This window comes from Leptinotarsa decemlineata, unplaced genomic scaffold (assembly GCF_025532065.1).
Source record: "Leptinotarsa decemlineata unplaced genomic scaffold, Ldec_3_MD MMD2_tig00001019_RagTag_RagTag, whole genome shotgun sequence".
Taxonomy (NCBI): Eukaryota; Metazoa; Arthropoda; class Insecta; order Coleoptera; family Chrysomelidae; genus Leptinotarsa; species Leptinotarsa decemlineata.
The window spans coordinates 5,845,552-5,867,414 of record NW_027412557.1 but is presented as its reverse complement, the minus strand read 5'-3'; the positions used below and the strand labels follow the sequence as shown (position 1 = coordinate 5,867,414).

The window sequence follows — 21,863 nt, the reverse complement described above, 5'->3', positions numbered from 1 at the left end:
TCTGTTCTTTTACCAAAATATGTTACCCATTTCTTGGTTTCTGATTGTTTGACCTGGGGGTATATTAATCTGTAAGTGAATTTATAGCTTTGTTTTCTGACTAACTTCTGGATTGTATCTGCATTGAAACTATTATTATGGCGTATCTGTGTAATTATATCAACTTCCCTTGCTAGATTTGTTAGCAGACAAAGGCAGTGAGAATGCTCTGTGCAACATTGAATTGTAGGCTGCTAATTTATGACTTTCCGGATGGAAATAATCTGTATAGCTAGGTTTTCTGAAACATTGAACTCAAGACAAATTTATAATTGCTTATGTATTATACCTCCTAGATCAACTAATGAATTATATCAAACTAATTGTGAAAAGGTTGAACATGTCGTAGAAACCAACATGAATGCCAAAGTTAGAATTTGTAACGCCTAAATATTACTTCTGGATACATTTACAAAAAATCTTGCAGCCTAAAAAATTATCGGTCTCCCAGTTGAACACTGGGGTTTCATTTTATATGTGTGCTAAACATCTCGAACAAGATACTATCACTAGTTTTGAAGAAGTACCGCTCTTGAGGCCATTCACCTGTCACTTAATAAATCCCTCACATCATCTCAAAATTGGAAAACACTCAAAAATATCCATAACTCAAACAAACCTCAACTTAGTTTTCAAGTTCTCCAAAAATGTATCAAATACAAATAATTCATACTCCTGTTGTAATCGAGATCATTTGATTAACAAAATAAAACGCCGCAAGTAAGATTTTAGTTTGTAAAACAAAAAAGGATGTGTACCAATAGTATAAGTTCTCAGCACACAACAAATTAGTGTAAATAAATTTCTTCTTGTATGTTTTGTCATTCAAAACATTTATGTCCACATAAATAAAAGTGAAATAGTTCCTCAAAATTTAACTTCATCAATTCAACAAACTGATTTTCAAGAAATCACGAGTACAAAAGTAGCACACTATCACTACACACGCAGTTTTGAAATACACGGTTTTCAAGTTTGCCTGTTCATATGCTTTCCCTGAATTTTCGCTACTATATAGTGAAAAACCGGCTTCTAGTCCCAGTTCCAATACTATTTTTGTTCCTGTTTCCACGAAGAGTCCCATGAATCGAATTAATTTTCCATAATAGTACGTTGAAGACATCTTATAGTCAAACGATCGCAAAAAATAGCCAAAGCACACATGCATCTAGTACATTATTACAAAGGGAAATGAAATCTATTGACCAAATCGTAAATAACTTCCCACCTTATAAAGTACAGTCAAACCTTTGTGAATTAGCAAAGGTTCAAACTGAGACAGAAAATATACTAGTAAATCAAAATGGGGAAGAAAAAAATGATGAAACAGAAGCACGAGATTTTGTAGAGCCAAAAAGAAAAGAAAAACAAATTATGGCACAGGCAAGGAGATAAAAATTTTCGTGGAAAAACGGAAAACAAAAAAATTTGGTTATATATTACCAAAATTCCAGTCCAGTTCCAAAGTTCCACAACACAGGATAATATTACTCAATTTCTGCAAAATAAGTTAAAATAACAAAATGTGAGTGTAAAAAAGTTAGAGTTTGCAAATCCCCGTCCTGACAATCAATCATTTATGATTGGCGTCAGCCCAGAACATTTACAAATAGTGTATGATCCCAGCTTTTGGCCAAAAAAGATTGCTTTTGAAAGATTTGACTTCAGAAAAGGCAAAAGATTCCTGAGTGATCCCACTAATTTAGGAGAAGCTGGTGCATCCCAACCGCTTAGTTTTTTAGGATAAACGATTCCACAGAAAATCTTCAGGAAGACTCTTTGAAGATTTTTCATTTGAACATTCAGTGTCTCACTAATAAAGTTGACCAGTTGTTATATCTTGAAGATAAACCTCATGATATTATTTGCTTGACTGAACATTGGCTAAATATAGAATGCTTGAATATTTTAAACATTCACAATTTTAATCTAATATCATGCTATTGCAGAAAAACTATGCAACACGGTGGTGCTGCAATATATGTGAATGGCAAAATAACTTGTAAACCACTCCCTTTAGAATCGTTTTGTGTTGAACAAAACAGAATTTTGTGGAATCGTGTTAATTGAATCTAATACTGTTTTGATAACTACTTATAGGTCCCAAGATTATGATTTATTTTTCAATAAAGTTGAATCAATTATAACAAGAATTTCAGATCAATACAAAAGGATAATAGTTGTTGGAGATTTCAATATTGACATAAATAAAATAAATTATATTTCTAGAACTTGGCTAAATATTTTAGATTCTTTTGGTCTAAAACCCAAGATCACTACTCCCACTAGAATAGGTCCCACATCTTCTAGTTGCATTGACAATATTATAAAAAATAACCATGACTCTGAGTGTGTTGTAGGTCTTTGTGATCCCTGTATTTCAGATCATATAGGGCAATACATACATATTCCCAAACAACAGATGTGTAACGTCGAGATTAAATGGTACAGTCAAATAAACCAAGCAGGTTTAAATGGTATGAAACAAGCTCTACAACTTATTAATTGGCATATTTTCCATGATGATAAAAATCCTTTACAAGTATTAGCAGAAACCCTCAATAATACTTATAGTGATCTTGTTTCCAAATTTTTCCCTTTGAAGAAATCTCAAAATAAATATGCGAAAAGACCAATAAACTTTTTCAATGATGATTTGCGCCAAATGAGAAATATATTGAATACACTTCAAACAGTCAGCATCTCTTCAAAAAATCCTAAAGATAAAGCTATTTTCGTAGAATACAAACGAAGATACCAAAGTGAAATAAATTTGACAAAAAGAAACTTCTACGACCATTTTATTCAAATGTCAAATAACAAAGTCAAAGATACACGGAGACTGATCAATTTTGAACGAAACTCTTCAAATATGGTCAATAAAAATACTACTACTATTAATCCAAATGAATTTAATATATTTTTTTCCAATATAGCCGAAAAAAAAATCAAATCTCTTCCAGTACATGAGACTATCTAAGTAGTTTTTCCAAACCCTGTGATTCTTTTTTCATGCTTCCTGTGCTTCATGGCGATGTAGTGGACGCAATTCATAAACTTAAAAACACAAATTGTTATGACATTCATCATTTAAACAGTCGAATCATCAAAGAAACTATAAACACACTTGTAGAACCCCTTTAACAGTTCTCATAAATCGCTGTTTCAGTGAAGGACATTTTCCGGATGTATTTAAAATCAGCAAGGTAATACCCATCCATAAAAAAGGAGACCCGAATTCCCCTGATAATTACCGACCTATTTCAATTATACCTTTTTTGGGAAAAATCGTTGAAATTATCTTTAAAGAGCGGCTAATGCTATATCTGAATAAACACAATATTCTACCTGAACAACAATTTGGATTCATCAGAAATAGATCCACCACCGACGCAGTGCTTGAAGTCATCCAACCAGTGATTAGAAACGTAGAAAATGGAGATCATACGGTTCTAACACTGTGGTATCTGAGCAAAGCTTTTGACTGTGTAAACCATCATTTACTAATAGAGAAACTTGAATTTTATGGTATCAGAGGATCAGCTTTAAAATTATTCCAGTCTTATCTCCTATCTAGAAAGCAGGCAATATACATAAATGGTAACTTATCAGATGAAAGGTCTATGAATAATGGAATACCACAGGGATCCATCTTGGGTCCAACCCCTTTTTTAATATATATGAATGATTTATTCTATTACCTTTTACCCAGTACAGTAATCTGCTTTGTCGACGACACCACAATGTTACAATCAAATTCTGATATCTCAAATTTACTTGTAAATGCCAAAGAAACCGAAGACAAACCAGAATACTGGTTTACATCCAACAAACTGAAACTTAACAGGGAAAAAACTCAGAAAATAACTATATCCTCTAATACCGGGGTAACAATCAAAGCTCAAGTTAAATTATTAGGTATAGTTATAGATGAATCGCTTCGATGGAAATCACATATTGACCATCTCTGTAAAAAACTCTCTACACAGTTGTTTCTACTTCGCCAGTTGAAAAAAGCATTGAGCCATAAAACACTTATCATTTCGTATCATTCACTTTTTCACTGTCACCTTTCATATGGATACTCCTTTGGGGTAGATCTAGTTACGCGATTAGAGCTTTTCGCATGCAGAAAAAAGCCATGAGAATTATAGCTGGAGCTCCATTCGACGCACACTGCCAACCACTTTTTAGAAAATTGGGAATAATGTCTTTGCCCTGTATGTTGATTTACTACTCACTGTTAGAGATACATAAAAACAAAATACTACTCTCCAAACACTCAGATCATCATAATTATGAAACTAGAAATGCGGAACAACTCAGACAGCCAAGATTTAGACTTGAAATGTCATTATGAAATTCCCTGGATATTAAATTATTTAACAAACTTCCATATAATGTGACTGAATTGAATTTTAATTTGTTCAAAAGGAAAATCAAAGAGTACCTTATACAAAATTGTTTTTATTCTGTACATGATTTCATGCAAAGTAAATATTCAGACTAAACAGCCTTAATTTTTTATATTACTATATTTAAGAACCTCTTTCTTTTTTATAATTCGATTCTTTTTTTGTTAACTATTTTGTAAATCATTTTCAGAATGTATATTTAATGGTGTTTTTATATTGTTCTCTCTATTTGCACAATAATTTGTACCAATTGTCTACGACTTGTCACAAATGTATATTCATAACGTGATTAAATACAAATCTATCTATCTATCTATCACCGCTAACACCAGGTTGAATGTTATAGATCGAGGAGTTTTCCTGTATATTATCATTATTAGTATTGAAAGAAATACCTATATTCGTAGTTGAACTTTTTCAAAAAACAAAACCAATTTAACAAAGACAAATCTAGGTATACGACAGATTTCAAAAAAAGTTTGGTGTAAATTTTAATAATACTCTCACTCAATAAAGTCAACATCTAATTTATTTCACGCAGATAAATAGTCCAAGAAAGAGATGAACAAGTAAATATAACCAGTCAGGTTTCTTAGCTTAAATTTTTTTCGGTTACAAAGATGGACGACACATTTAAAATTCACATGTGAACATTTTTGCTAGAATATCACTTGTCTACTTATGGAAACATAATAATAATTAGTTCCTATATATTTTTCATATGTATGTATTTTTTCTTTCCTCCATTTTGTTCTCTTTATGGTCGACATGTGCACCTATATATTTTTGATTATTCAAGCCATGGTTTCTGGTTGTTTCATTCTGCATTGAGGCAAAAGTTCATCAAATCTACGATTCAAAAATGCAACCTTCCCAGATAGTCCATTCACAGTCTCCTCCATGTAAGCTTGTCTTCGCCATTCTAACTGTGGTAGTAATAATTCACTTTGTGCAATTCGAGATTCCAGTGTTCTGATTTTTTGTCTAACCGAGTCAACATATGCATCTTGGAGTAGACTAGCACTGTTTTTGTCTGAAAAAAAAAGGTAAAAAATTCAAATATTTATCTTTGAAATTCTCAACATAAACATGCAAGTTGAAGGATTACATTGAGGTACTTAGAGAATTGGTCAATGTCCTTCAAACCTTCATTATTAATCAGTTAATTGATGATGTACTGTTTGGAACTTTTGGTGTAGTAATGATTGTTACTGGAGTTTTATCCCAACACCAAACCGTTATTTTTAACAGCTCGACACGTGTTTCAATCACCAAGTGATCATCTTCAAGAGTAAGATCTTCTTCTTGAAGATGATCACTTGGTGATTAAAACATGTGAGGAAGATAGTCTTCTTGAAGATGATCACTTGGGATTGAAACACGTGTCGAGGTATTAATTGCTGAATGAATTGTGATTGGCCATCGTTTGACATAAAATAGCTGGGTTTTTGAAGTATGTATTTTTATCATAAATCGGAAACTTAATTGTACCTGAGTAATTTTTTATGTAATTTTGAATTTGATGAACTCACCAACATAACTTATATTTGTGATATCAATGAAGAAGTTCCTGAAAAAAATACATATATATGAGAAGCGCCTATAAGGGGAACACTTTCGTTCCAATTGTAACAAATAGTGTATTATCATAGCTTTCTCAATTGAAAAAAGGAAGTATTATAGAAAAAATTATTTTCAATAGAGGAATTTTTATTTTGTGTGTAATTGAGACGTTACCAGAATTTAATAAAATAGAAAAAAGTTTTATTTCAAAGTTTTATTTCCCAAAATGTATAATCACAATAATAAGGAACAGTCAGCATACTGAGAAAAATGGAGTCAATAAAAAATGATTTGAAATTCGTAAAATGTGAGTTTAATTGTATATATATACATAAATCCAATATAAATGAAATAACATACCTACACGAATATATATATATATATATATATATATATATATATATATATATATATATATATATATATATATATATATACAGTGTGTCTCATTTCTCATGGAAACACACCCGTATCTTCCGTAATATTCGAGGTAGAACGATGAAACTATCTGGACTGATGGAAATGCTCAAAATGTACCTACCACCTGAATGGGGTTGGCCAAAGTGATATACACTGTCCGCCACTCGCGATGGAACACCCCATTTTTACGGTAAAACATATTAGGGGGCAAAGTAGGCTCAAAATTCCTTCAGATTCGTGATCAGGACTACCAACTTACTACGATTATACTTTTTTCCTGAAAAATTTCAGTACTGAAAAATCCGAATTTGTCTCACTTCTAATGGAAACACCCCCGTATCTTCCGTAATATTCGAGGTGGAACAATGAAACTCTCAGGACTGATGGAAATGCTCAAAATACACCTACCACCTGAATGGGGTTGGCCAAAGTGATATACACTGTCCGCCACTCGCGATGGAACACCCCATTTTTACGGTAAAACATATTAGGGGGCAAAGAAGGCTCAACATTCCTTCAGATTCGTGATCAGGACTACCAACTTACTACGATTATACTTTTTTCCTGAAAAATTTCAGTACTGAAAAATCCGAATTTGTCTCACTTCTTATGGAAACACCCCCGTATCTTCCGTAATATTCGAGGTGGAATAATGAAACTCTCAGGACTGATGGAAATGCTCAAAATACACCTACCACCTGAATGGGGTTGGCCAAAGTGATATACACTGTCCGCCACTCGCGATGGAACACCCCATTTTTACGGTAAAACATATTAGGGGGCAAAATAGGCTCAAAATTCCTTCAGATTCGTGATCAGGACTACCAACTTACTACGATTACACTTTTTTCCTGAAAAATCCGAATTTGTTTCACTTCTCATGGAAACACCCCCGTATCTTCCGTAACAATTGAAGTATTTTTTTTTGGTTTTGACATCAAAACATGAACGAAATTGTTTAAGAGAAACTCGACTTTTGTTTTCACATAAATAATTTATTTTTTATTTTGTTGTCAGGAAAGTTATTCCTTCTCAATAAGAGAGAAAATGGTAATTTTGTAAGAGGAACGGAAACATGTAATAAGTGAGGTTTTAGGATGGTTAATGTTAGTTCATATTCTCATTTTTCCATTAATAAAAAAAAAAACAAGGATATTTTGTGGCGAAAAATGTTATGTAGTTCAAAATTCTTTCAAAGTACTACTTTCAAAATCACATTTTCAATTAAAAAACAAAACAATCAATTTCAAATGATTTAACTGTTGACAATTTTATATTTTCGTGCCTTCTATGAAATTTCCCTCCAATCGAACACATTTTTCTATGAGTCTTCTATGATTTCCTCCAACTCTTCTCAGTTCTCTACGTGTGATTTCTCTACACGCTTGTATAATTCTTGCACGGAGATATTCCTTATTTGTTGGCTTATCGTTATAAACTTTATTTTGCAAGTTTCCCCATAAATAAAAATCCAGTGGAGTTAAATCTGGGGATCGTGGTGGCCATACTACGAGAGGGCTATTGGGTCCTATCCATTTCATAGTAGATTCCTATTCAACCAAACCCTTCTTAAGCCACTATTGTGAACTGGTGAACCATCTAACTGAAAAATCATGCTATATCTCACATCCAAAGGTAGTTCTTCCAACACATCGGAAAATGCATTTTCGAGAAAATCAACGAATAGTCGTCCGTTTAAATTTTGATTGAAAAAAATGGCCCGAAAATATTTTCATTCAGGATACCACACCACACATTCACTTTCTGAGATATTTGGTCTCTACAATTCACCACCCAATTTGGATTTAGTTCAGCCCAAAACCTCATGTTCTGGGAAGATACAACACCATTCGTGGTTAAGGTAGCCTCATCACTGTATAAGATATCCTTTAAAACATTCCTGTCATTGAGATAATTTCCCTGCATCCATAAACAATACTCCATACGGCGGATTTGTGCAAAGTATGTAAAAATTTGAGTTTGAACGCATGCATTTTATGCCTCTTCAAACACCTCCATATTTTACTGCGGCTCATATTGAGTTGAAGCGATAAGTTTCTCAAACTAATTCTAGAATCAGCTTGATGAGCCGCTAATATCGTATCATCATCAATATGATGTTTCACAATTTTTCTGTCCTTTGTTACTTGGCCGGTGCTCACAAATAGATTATATATTTTATGTACAGTTCCAGGGTGTACAGCTACCTCTAGCGGGTGTCTTCTATTGAACTCAGCGGCCGCTTCACGATAAGACCTCACCCCTTCACCAACAATTAAAACAATTTCAATTTTTGCTTGAAGTGACAGACGTGCTATGTTAAACTTTGTCAATCAAAATGAGCTGATATCAGTTAAAATGGGAACTTCAGAAATATTAAAATATGAACAGGAACTCACGAACATAAAACAACTGGAACACAGGAACAATATCCAACACAAATACAGGAACAATAAACACAATGGAAACAAAAACCCGGCAGAAACAACAGGAAAAACGGTGATTCAAAGAACAACAATACTAGAAACAACAAATGCAATGAAAACTGGTCTGGGGGTTAATACAACAAGATCTTTCAACAATATTGTCAGGTTGACAGTAAATATCAATGAGCAACTGTTTTCCATGGTGATTTCAGGGCACCGCATGATTCAATGAAACTGATGTAATTCAATCCTTTCAAATGATTTCAGACAACAATTCAGCAAGTACTTAGGTAAAATAATCTAAATTATACCTGTTCACCGAGTGCGATTTTTTCTTTAAAAATTAACAGTTGTTTCGGTATTGCAATGAGTATGAAGATTAATTTTGTTTCGGATGGTAAAATGTTTCCTCAATATCTTGATAAAGGACCCCGCACAATTCTTATGAGAAATGGCTTGCTTTGAATTTTGCCGAAATTTTGATATGTTGTAGTTCTTTATGTGCTGATTGAAAGTGTCCACAGCCAAAGCTCAGAATTGCAGTTTTTGCTCATCAATCTCACTTCTGGTTGGGATAGAATCTGGATGTTCAGCACCCAGAATTAGTTTTACGAATAATCTTCTTCAGTTATAATAGATGCCGCCATCGATAATTTTTCATACACTGCTTCACACTATCTCTATAATCTGAGAATGTGGTGCTGTGACATTTTCCTCAGATAGGCTCAAAATGGATCTGTATCTTTCATACCTGAGAGTACTCTCCAGATAGAATGAAGGGGTTCAGGTATTGGAATCGAACTATTTTGCGCCGTAATAAGTTTTACCTAAAAATGGGGTGTTCCATCGCGAGTGGGGGACAGTGTATATGGCCAACCACCCCATTTCAAAAACCAAACATGAAATGATATCAGAATTTAACGTAGCATCTGCATATGTAATGATATACAGGGCGTTCTATTTTAAAAAATGGAATTTTGGTCTGTAGCACCTACACCAAACACCCTGTATATTTAAAAATTATATCAAAATATAGCTCTCATGAACTCCTAAAACTTTTGTATGAAACATTTTTGTGTATCTCCTTCAACAAACCAGATATTGTCTGACACATAAAATGTGAGACACCCGGTATATAAGATAAATAGATTAGTACTTCTTGATCATTCCCATATTGATTTCAATTTAATACCGGTGGCTCTTAAATTGAAATCTATATATATATATATATATATATATATATATATATATATATATATATATATATATATGTAAACGGTCATTTGTCAGCCCGTAGAATATACGATGTGAACTCTGGTCAGCCCTTGGAAACGTCGGTCGTCCCGGTTTCGGGCTCACCAACGTTTCCCACTGTATATAGTGTTTTTAGGACATGTTATCATGTGAAATGACGTTTAGCAAATTTTCGGTTGGGCCGACCATATACACATAGCTGATACACCACCTACTTTCACAAAACTTCGCCAGGAGGCGTGGCTGTGTAATTGTATACACCTGATGTGAATAGTGTCTTTGTGAGCCCAGGTTTATACGAACACTTTCAATGGATAGCATGTTGGTCAGCCCACAATCGGGCAACGCTGCACTTGCATTTCATGATTCTAACTAGATTGTCGTGGTGCAGAAATTCGATAATAGAGATGGAAAATTTTTTGAGAGATGTAGAATTTTATGAAAAAGTTCCTGTTTTGTATGTTTTTTGTACAAGCGTGGGTATGCGTGCATCACCCTATATCTACAAGCAATTTAGATCAGGAATTGTTTCGCATATAAAAGTTTTATCAGAGCTTCGTAATATATTCACTTGTAGAAAAATGCTTGATCTGAACTCATACTTTCCCACATTCGACTACTCACCCGAAATCAGCTTTTTCGGATAACGGTGTCGAGTACGGAAATGTACTGTTTCCGTTCTAGTTAGGATAATAATAATATAATTACTAACAGTGCGTTATTCCATTTAGCTTGTCGAAGCAATTTTAACTTCTGTGCTATCTTAGATACAAAAATTTGAATATGTTATGAGTTGAAAATATCAATATAGTGTTCGGAATCACACGTTAAAATGTAAGACCTCATTAATCTATAGCTGGTACAAGTTTCTAATTCTGAGGGTTGTCGTTCGTTCGTTGTCGCGACAGACATATTTTAAACCGTTTCCTGTTTGTATTTTCAAATGTAGATTTTCAAATTCTAATTATTTGGCATGGACGCCTCAACAGAAATCGCGTTGTGTAAATCAATTTTAGACATTAAGCAGGAAACTTCGGATTTGACTTTGAAATTGTAGATTTGAAAACCTGACTGCACAAAAATAATCGAAGTGTGACTGTTAAAAAATTCAAAAAAAAAGTTCAAAAATTAGGTAAAAATCGCACTAAGTATGTTTTCTATGACGAAACGGAATTTTGAGTGACTAACATAAGGTAAGATATAATTTGTGAAACAGATATTAGTAATAAGTTTCAATTCTCTTTTTCTTAGCAATAGTTTTTTCGAAAACTCCCTTTCAGTTTTTGGAGGTATGATGTTGTTCACGTTGAACACAATGAAGTGGAGATTAAACCAATGTTTTTTTATTATGTTGACTGTTCATGCCGATGAATACGTCATATCATCATCGATTATAACCTGCAGCAGACATTTCAATCAAAATAAAAAAGACTTGGAATATTTCAGCACAGAAAAAATTTGATCAGGTTGGATAAACATTTATTTGAATGGAGTATTATTCTTCAATTTGAGAACTGCTGACAAAAATTGTTCGGTAAACTAATAAACACGTAGTATGAAAAAATAACATAAATTCTAATGAAATGAAACTACAACATGGGTAAAAAATATCAAATGAAAAATATTAATATTATTTCTTCTTTCTATAACAACTGTAAACGTATTCTTCGATTGCAGCCCAGTTTCTATTTTTTAATAATGATGAATATTTCTTTTCCTTATATTTTAGATACAAACAAGAACTCAGTTCAATTCTAGCACTTCTTTTTTTTTCGGAGCGAAAAACTTTTTGACTATATTTCGTTTTGCTCCTTAGACTAAGTTTGTTTTTGAGAAGGTTTTATTGTTTTCAAAACTGTGCGTGTCTGATGATCTGAAATGAGATCAGTGTGTTGAAAAACTCTATAAAGATATCAAACGGGTTGAAAATGGATCCAAAAATGAATGATGAAAATAAAAAATGGAAGGACGATACTGAAAAGTGATTTGACTCATTTCCAACCTATACTCAGAGATACGGATGATTCCAAAACAGCTCAAAATATAAATAATTGATTGCATATAGGGAATTTTTTTCGAAAAGAGCCACGTTCAATATCTCCATAAATAAGACAGTAATGTAAATTTCCCGAAACACCTAATTTTTGTGAAATAATATAAGGTATCGCTAAGATGCGTACACACTTCCCTTCAAAATATCAAACAAAATAACCCCATATATGCCATCTATTGGATAAGTGATTTTATCAGGAATTCAACGATGATTTTTCAGGGTTGATTTCTAATTTACTGTGAAGAAGGACCTTGAAGTATAAGCGAACGACTTCTTAGATTAATTGATACAATCTCTTACAAAAACGTATACAACAATTATTTCTATTGTCAAGTTTCTAACAGAAAACAACTTTTATCGCGTTGAATTATATCTGTCGGATTTTTGGCAAAGTTTCTCACACAAAACACTTCCAAATACTTTCTAAAACTCACAGTCAAAAATGTTCCACTAAACAGTTTTATAAAAACACGACACGTGTTTCGCTATACAATGGCTTCTTCGGGCGTATCTTTATCTACTATATTTTACAAATTTAATGCTTGGTATACCTAATTTTAAAATTTAAAGTACCTACATTTCAAGTACCTGAGTTTGTAATAGATTAAATGACCTGAGCTTATGTCCCAGTCCCCACATTTGAAAAATATTCAGTAATGGTTATTCAATTCTAATTGATCATTTAGTTAGTTACCCGAATTCTTGAATCTATTGATTGCTTGACATTTTATAAGACTGAATTTCAAACTCTTCTCTTCTAAATATAACATGTAATATTCATGACTGAACTCGTGTACTTCTGCTAAAAGGTGGTTTGCAAATGTGAAATTGATCTTTCTATTCACAAAATTACATCTAAGCTTTTAATTCTTAGGAAAATAATCTCCCTGTTTGGCCATTATACAGTTTTGGGCAAGAGCCACAAGTCAGCTGATATACTCCTGATCTATCCGATACCGAAGTTTTGTCTTTATTGTTTTTAATAAATGCACTTACACTATTATTCGGACTATTACTATTTCTGTGAGCTAAGTTTACGCAGTCTTTCTTCAAAAAAATATTATTGGTTGGTTCAGCCAAAAATGACAATGTCTTATAACTGGCGTTATCGCATCTTGAATTTGGGTAGATGTGGTCCATGGCTTGCTTTTGTAGTTTTTGTTTGATTTGTTTGATCAAACTCAGCTCTCTCTGGAAATTATTCAATAGTCTATGAAGAATATTATTGAATGCAGCAACTTTATGCTGGTAAGAGTGTGTAGAGGAATTATGTATGATAATGTCCGTAATGTCTTAAGATGGTTTGTGGAAAATTGCAAATTCATGTTCATTGTTATTTTTTGTAATGGTTGAGTCAAGGTAATTCAATGAATTATTTACCTTCCTCTCAGTGGTAAATTTTATTGACGGGTGGATGGAATTGACATATTCAACGAACTTGCCTACTTGCTTTTCTGTAATGATTTCATTATTCCCTAGTGATAAATGGATATCGTAATACTTGAAGAAATACATGCATAATGAATATTCAATACAACAGTCCTGAACAAACTGTAACGTCTATTTGAATAAAAAAAAAATGATGAGCTTCCGTGAAGTATCATATTTATTCTAATACTTGATACTTTCTAACTTTCTACACATTCACATCAAATCGATATACCAAATTTGGAACATCCATTCGAACTAAAAATGAAAACACAGGAAAATAATATTTCATTTGAGTTAGGAATTGGAAAACAGTGAATTACTTAAAATTAAGTAGATTCTATGATATTTATTTTTAATCGTCATATACCCATATATTCTCTAATTATTCTCTAAGTATACCGAAATATTGGCAAGCCAATTAACAAAATAGCATTAGGGCCATTGCAAAGATCGTAACGGTTCTCAAAGAGTTTCGCGCCAAAATAGTTAACGCGTGTCAAACAATTACAGATTTCGTAGGAATACTGAAACTTTAATGAAATGAATAAAAACACTTTTGTCTAATTACCTATATTTGATTTTATTTATATGACCTTTTTCGGGTTTGACTCCATTATCAAGTATTACCTTACCTATAAATTTCATCGCCGCTGATATATACCATAATTTTTTGAAGAGAAATTTTGATGATCATAATATCCTCCATTTCATAAATTTATTATCGGATGAAAAGTGGAATTTTCTATACTTCACTGAATTTGACACAATTTTCCTATTTTCATGATGTTTTTCTTGAAGTTTTTGATATATCCTTTCCTAAACAGTTTCAAAAAATTAAACAAAATCAAAATTCAAGTAGACATAAACCGTGGATTACTAAGGATATCGTTGAAGAAGGTATATTACTCAGAGATATTTATAATTTGAACAAGAGCCAAACCAATGTACATTTATTGGGTCAATATAAGCAACTCTTAAAAAATCATAGACAAAAAATTGTGCTCTCAAAAAGTCAATACTTTAATAATCAATTCCTCAAGGCTCAACAGAAGAACATTTTCGTAGTAAAACTATCGTTTGTCTGCAGAAAATGAACTTCGCCCTTTATTTTCAGAAATGTTTTTATTTTTTTTTGCATACAATGTTAAAATCTATATGTATATTATTTGAAAATAATAAAGACCTTTATTATTATTATTATTATAAATCTGAAGCTGCCTGGTCTATCATCAGGAAAAATACTATTATAAACGATTCATCTAAATGTTTACCCAGCTATTTTGACATTGGCGATGGTGTACTTGTTGACGATGGTCCCGGTATATCTCAAGCATTTAGTAGTTATTTTGTCGATTCCGTGGAGTCATTAGTAAAAAATACTGCACCTGGTGGCATTGAAAATCGTTGTGTAAAAACTGAGTCTTTTCCTCTATCCAATAGATGAAACTGAACTCGTGGAAATAATTAAATTCGCATATTCGAAAAATTCCAGTGGGGTTGATGAATTGCCAGGCAATGTTTTATTGAAGGCTGCTTTGAAAATAATGAAACCTCTGATTTATCTAATCAATTTATCTTTCTCTGAAGGCATTTTTCCTTCCCGACTTAAGCAAGCAATGGTCGTCCCAGTCTATAAAAAAAGCGATAAGCATGTAATGTCTAACTACAGAGGAAAATATTTGAAGAATCATATCAAAACTTGTGTCCTTTTTAAATAAATACAATACCGTATCTGACAACCAATATGGGTTTCAAGTGGGCTTGTCAACCCAGGATGCCATCCTTTCTCTACATAATCATGTATTATCAAACTTCGACAACGATGAAAAATCACTTAGTGTTCTTTTCGACTTGACACGAGCGTTTGATACCAGTCATCATGGTCTTCTTCTTGATAAACTGTTTGACATGGACGTTCGTGGTCCAAGTCTGAAATGGATTGAAACCTATTCAACTGGTCGTACATAGGTTGTTAAAGTTAGGCTTCAGACTGGGTCATTTTTCTCTGAATTTCGAAACGTTGTTACAGGTGTGCCCCAAGGTAGTGTTTTGGGGCCTACACTATTTATTTTATTTGTTAATGACCTTTCAAAAATTAATCATCCACAGTGCTCTATACAATTTGCTGATGACACATCTTTTACTGTCAGTGGTTCGGAATGTGAAACATTGTCAGTAAGAGCAAATGATGCTGTATCCAACATGCAAAATTATTGTTCTAAGAATGACTTGATTCTAAATAATCTTAAAACCAACACCATTTTCTTTACAATTCAGGAAACTGATTGTAGTGTATTGGTTAGGTCTGAGATTGAAAGTATTGAACAGGTAAACTATAAAAAATTTTTAGGAGTTTTTATTGATTCCCAACTCAATTGGAATCATCATGTTGATTTCATACTGAAGAAATTAGCGACACATTGTTTCGTTATATGGAATCTGCGTAATTTTGTGTCTATTTAAAGTCTTAAAAGTTACTATTATGCATGTATTTACTCTGCTCTCAATTACTGTATTATTTGTTTTGGCAACTGCAAAAGAATCAGTGACTTATTAATTTTCCAGAAAAAAAATATTAGAACAATTTGTTTAAAAAAAAAAAACTCGATTCCTGTAAACCACTATTTGCAAAGTTGAATATATTAACTGTTACTTGCATGTATATTTTTAATTGCGTAATCTACGTTAAATCAAATTGCACCAAGTTTCAGAACAGAGATGGTACATGTCTTCTTTCGGGCTTCACCCTGAGAAAAAACTATAACATTTTAATTCCTAGTCATAAGTTAGCCAAGGTGACTAATGGACCTCATATCATGTCAAAAAAACTGTACAATAAGCTCCCAATATCCATTAAAAAAAAACTAGTGTAAAGCTCTCTAAACAAAAAGTTCGGAAAGTATTTTGTGAAAAGGTATTTTATTCGCTTGATGAATTTTTTCAGTCTGATTTGGAATTTTAAATTTTAATTTTTGTACCCCTTTTATGGTCTGAATGTTATGTAATATATCATATAATTATGTTGTTTTATGATTGTGACCTCATTGTAATTGTACTGAGTTATGTGACTTTTTCCATGCCGTCCCTAGGTCTACAGAAATAAAGATTTTTGATTTGATTTGAAGTATTGACAAAATACTTAATAATGCGGGGTCAAACCCGAAACTGGTCGTATAAATAAAGTCAACTAGTGGTACTTAGACAAAAGTGTTTTTATTCATTTCATTAAAGTGATCATGAATTACCACAAAATAAACAAGTAATCAATCATACATAATACAGAAACTATATGAAACATAAATAGTCAATAGTAACGGCATCTTTTTCTTTTCCTAATATATTTTTCCGGTAAACTAACACATAGTTTACCTTTGAAAAACTGGATTTGCCAGGACTTTAAAAACACTTGATACCCTCACGATGAAATCCAATGATACACTGAAATGGATCGCGTTCCTGGTCAGCCCTTCGATGTGGCAGCATTGTAGGGCTGACCAGGATGCTCTTTATATAGCGATTTGTATAACTATGGGCTGACCAACAGCATGGGGCTGACAAAGGTTTAAAGGATATGTAAAATTTTTATTTTCAGAAAAAATCTACCCCTCTGATGGGCCTATTAATAAAATCATACCACTGAAGAGTATTCCGAAAAGTATATACCTAAATATATTCGGGAAGTGCTGGGTGGACCAACGCCCCGTTCATATACCGGGCTGACCAATATGCAATGAACAAATATATATATATATATATATATATATATAACAGAATAATTAGTGACTGGATTAACTATAAATCGATTTAATTCGTGAGGTTGCAGTCATTAGCTGGGCTGTTACAAAGAAAACTCTTTGTTACAAAGAAAACTCTTTCGGTATATTTCACACCTTCGTCAGGACAACTACAATAATAAGATTATATATCTTGTAAAAAATATATAAATATGGAGAACTTACTAACGTGAGAATAAAATATAAAATGGTTCAAAAACAGATAGAAAAACATTAATAAATGACAGTTGATAAAAATTTTGGCTGACAATGTCAAGTGGGAAAATTCTGAATGATACTCGAATTACTAGATTTTTTATTTTCTTTATCATATTTCAGTATGTACGTGTAAATTTTGCTAAGACTATCAATATCAGTTCGTTTATTCATTGAATGTTCTTCGTTATTAATATGTATCATTTCCGAAGGTGTGAAATATACCGAAAGCTTGACATATAACAAAGAGTTTTCTTTGTAACAGCCCAGCTATTGACTGCAACCTCACGAATTAAATCGATTTATCATTGGCGATTTATCAATCGGCGTCATTGGGCCATATTTTTTTGTCGACAATAACGATCGTCACGTTACTGTGAATGGCGATCGTTATCGCGCCATGATTACCGATTATTTTTGGCCCGAATTGGAACACATGGACTTGGATGACATGTGGTTTCAACAAGACGTTGCCACAAGCCACACAGCGCACGTTACAATCGATTTATTGAAGAGTAAGTTTGGCGAGCGTGTTATCTCAAGAAATGGACCAGTCAATTGGCCGCCTCGTTCTTGCGATTTAACGCCTCTAGATTTTTTTCTTTGGGGCTACGTCAAATCATTGGTCTATGCCAACAAGCCGACAACGTTGGAAGAACTTAGAGCCAACATTGGACGCGAAATAGCGGCCGTTCCGGCCGAAATGTGTGACCGAGTCATTCAAAATTGGGTCCAACGAATCGACCGCTGCCGACGTGCCCGCGGTGGCCATATGAACGAAGTCGAGTTCCATTCATAAATGTTTTGAATGTATTTCAAGTCGGTAATAAAGTTTTGGAAATATCTCAAATGGTTTGCGTTTTATTTACAAAAAAAGTTGTCAAGTCCTTATTGGAAAACCCGATATTTCTTTGAATAATGCAACTAATTTTCTTTTTCTTTCAGTATTTTAATATTGAATGTGTGTCATAAAAATGCTTTGAAGCTTTATAACTTCTACTTAATTATCTGTGAGCGCTTTCAACAGCTGATCGTACTGTCATCATCTAGGCACTACTCAAACTGCAGTTTGAGTTTTTCATTTGAAGCATTAGAGATTCTACTGTACACATCTAATTGAGACTATTTAAACCAAAGATCCTCAAATTGCATGAGCGAGAATATTGTTTGCCCTAGTGGATAATATTACAGACTTACATTGCAGTAACTATCTTACTGAACTGATAAGACTGTGACTGCTAACTCAATTTAGGAGGAAGACTTTGCGATGTTACACAGTTGATGCCATGTCTCGTGAAGAAACCTTGGACTCATTGCTTATTCAATGTTTTTCATACTGAATACAAAACCAGACATTCATTTCTTTGTAAACTTCTTCAGGAGATTTCAGAGCAATGCTACCGAAAATCATTGGACCAGTTCAAAACATTGATGTGAAGTCCAATTTTATATGAGACTTAGAACCATATGTGGTTATTATAAAACATGCATGTTTTATGGAAATGTAATTGATAGATGTCAGTTGAGTCAATTTGTGTTATAAGGTAACTTACTTATTATTGATTAGTTATTTTGTATAAAATCGTTTTAAAATTGTAATGAAATCTCATCAAGAATGATGTATGAGTGAGCCAACTCCTCACCACTCCATTCCAAATATTCCTTTGATTGAGACTGAATAAAAAGTAGTAACTCCAAGAAGAATTAGGGAACATAAAAACAACAGGAATGGTCATTCCAGTATCAGAATCATAGCAAAAAAAAACACAGCTAATGTCGTGGCCAGATGTTGTGTAAGGTGTATGTGTTGGAAGTATAACTGTCTCGTATAGTATACCTTGACATCAGAGCAAAATAAATTACAAAATCCGAGTTATTTAGAAGTAGGAATATCTCAAAAATTTGTTCAGTAGAACGTTCATAGAATTGGAAGTTTGTAATGCTCACCACAGAAGGGCACAATATATAGAAACGTTGTTGGTTCTTCATTTTATACCTGTAATCAGATTCATATAGAATTACTTACTCATCAGGAAAACTGGGATCTGCAAGGAAACATACTGGTATATGTGCACATTTCTCGTTTCTGATTTTCATTACTTTATCATCACTGACACTGCATATTCTCTGCAATTCACTTTTTATGACATTTGCATCAGTATATGGGGCAATTTCAATAGATTTTCTTATAACCTCAGGATTTTCAGCTAAAATTAAATTCATTATTAAACAAATTACAATCCAAGTGATTTAAGGAAATAATTATTAGTATTAGGTATTTGATGTTATTTGGTCTCAACAAAAATGTATTACTCCACAATTTAAAATACAAATATTTTATTCAACCTCAGAAACAAAGCGAAAAATATTGACAACACCATATACCTATTTTTCAGTTAACAATATTTTTCTTAGACCTGATAAATCGAATCTTCTTATTTTGAGACGAATTATTCTTTTTTTGAAATCCATTTTTATTTGTGTTGACTTATATCTTCCTATTTAGAATATGTCTATATTCAATAGTGATGGGCTAATTCGAATTAAAAATAATCGATAATTCGATTATCATAATAATTCGAGATATCGAATCGATTATCACAATAATTCGAATTAATTTTTATATTATTCACAATCACAGATCACACGTTTGACACTAACGGCGGCTGACGTAAAAATGACAGTAATTTTTAAAGCGATTATGTTTGCAAGTACGAATTGTTAAATGGTATTAGAAGTGCAACTACTTTGGTTATTTGTCATATATATAATTCAACCACTGATAGTTCCAGAGCCAATCGAGGATGGATAAAGAAATATATGAATAATAATTCAGGAAGGATGAACAGGGTCGGCATTAAGATATTTTCAAAAATATTGAAATTGAACTTTAATAAAAAGTTCAAACATAAAACTGAATGAAAAGAATCAACAATAGATTAACAAATAAAACTTATCAAATTAAATAAATTCTCAATATAAAAATAAAATAAAACATTCTAAGGCAGTTAAAATCACATCAAAGTCACAGTTCAATATAATGGTACACTTCATATACTATTTAAAAAAATAATTTCATCAAGATGTTTGGGAGTTTTCTTTGGACTCGGTCTCATTTTTTGATTGATATAAATTAAACGAATGTACGGCACGACTCGATACTTATTATATTACTCCGAACACTGACCGTATCTATAAATGCGTAAATTAACAATGTCTATTTAGTGATTCTCCTGCGCATTGCGAGTGATTTATAATTCGAATGATAATTCGATTATTCATACAATTCGATTACTAATAATTCGATTACCAAAATATTTCGATTATGCCCATCACTAATATTCAATGATTCAAACGATTCCTTTACGGAACACAAGGATTTCGTATATTTCAGTAGACAGAGTAACAAAAGACAATAGAGAGGCATTTTCCATCCTCACATTGAAGGCAGCATTACTTTGTTTGTTTACGGGAAGTAAGTTGGACCATAAAACAGTGGCGGTGGTTTAGTTGATAATCGGAGGGATAGTATATATTGATAAAATAAATAATTTCAGGTGGAAATGTTATTATTAATGATTATGGAAATGAGGTCAGTTTTTCTATCACCTACTACATTTTTATTTATGTATGGCTTTATAATAAAGCGCCTGGTTTACTGGGTTAAAATTAAATTATTTCATATGAACTAGTTCATAACAATGATAAATGTTAATTTCAAAAGTAATTAACTTTACTTCATATAATCAGATGAAGAAATTTGTGATTTATTCTCAGATTTTATAAACAAGCGGTAAGGTTTGTGAGGTCCGATATGAAGAATTTTCGATTAGAAATCATGATTTCATTTAAAATTGGTATCTAGGGGTCTTTGTGGACCGACATTATGAAAGGGGACATTTTTGATGTTTTTAATGATCATTTTTTTGATCTTATTCTTATAAATGAAATTTTTGAAACTAGGTTTATATTATTTCATTATTTGACATATCCCAACCAACAAAAGGTTAAAAAATGACAACCGTCATTTCTTATTGAATATTGTCTGTATGCAACGCGAGAGCCTCGTGCAAAGAAAATAAAAGCAAAACGGAAATCATATTCTTTTTTTGACGTAAGTTGTTGAGTGAGCAATAACAGATTCAACACCGGTTGTACAAGAATAAATATTTATAGTATACAAACTGAACATTGAGCAGAAAGCTTTTCAATCTGTTGATCACAGAATGAATATGACTTATGGCACACATATGGAAAACATATTTTTCATTTT

At 32.5% G+C, this 21,863-nt stretch overlaps 1 protein-coding gene across 1 annotated transcript; it reads right to left on the bottom strand.

Moving 5' to 3' along the window:
* Window positions 1-4,961: 4,961 nt before the first annotated feature.
* Window positions 4,962-20,225, bottom strand: LOC111517057 (uncharacterized). Its single transcript, XM_074175403.1, has 4 exons — window positions 20,008-20,225; window positions 19,617-19,797; window positions 5,987-6,024; window positions 4,962-5,487 (listed from the first exon to the last, which is right to left on the bottom strand). The coding sequence occupies exons 1-4, from the start codon at window positions 20,060-20,062 to the stop codon at window positions 5,249-5,251; spliced, it is 513 nt and encodes a 170-aa protein (XP_074031504.1). The 5' UTR covers window positions 20,063-20,225; the 3' UTR covers window positions 4,962-5,248.
* Between the last annotated feature and the right edge of the window lie 1,638 nt (window positions 20,226-21,863).

Excerpts from the sequence above, each read along its gene's own strand:
- LOC111517057 (XM_074175403.1), bottom strand. The coding sequence starts at position 20,062 with ATGGATTTCAAAAAAAGAATAATTCGTCTCAAAATAAGAAGATTCGAT. Across the intron at positions 19,798-20,007 it reads AAGAAGATTCGATTTATCAG|CTGAAAATCCTGAGGTTATA; the intron begins GTCTAAGAAAAA and ends ATTTAATTTTAG. Across the intron at positions 6,025-19,616 it reads GATCCCAGTTTTCCTGATGA|GAACTTCTTCATTGATATCA; the intron begins GTAAGTAATTCT and ends TATTTTTTTCAG.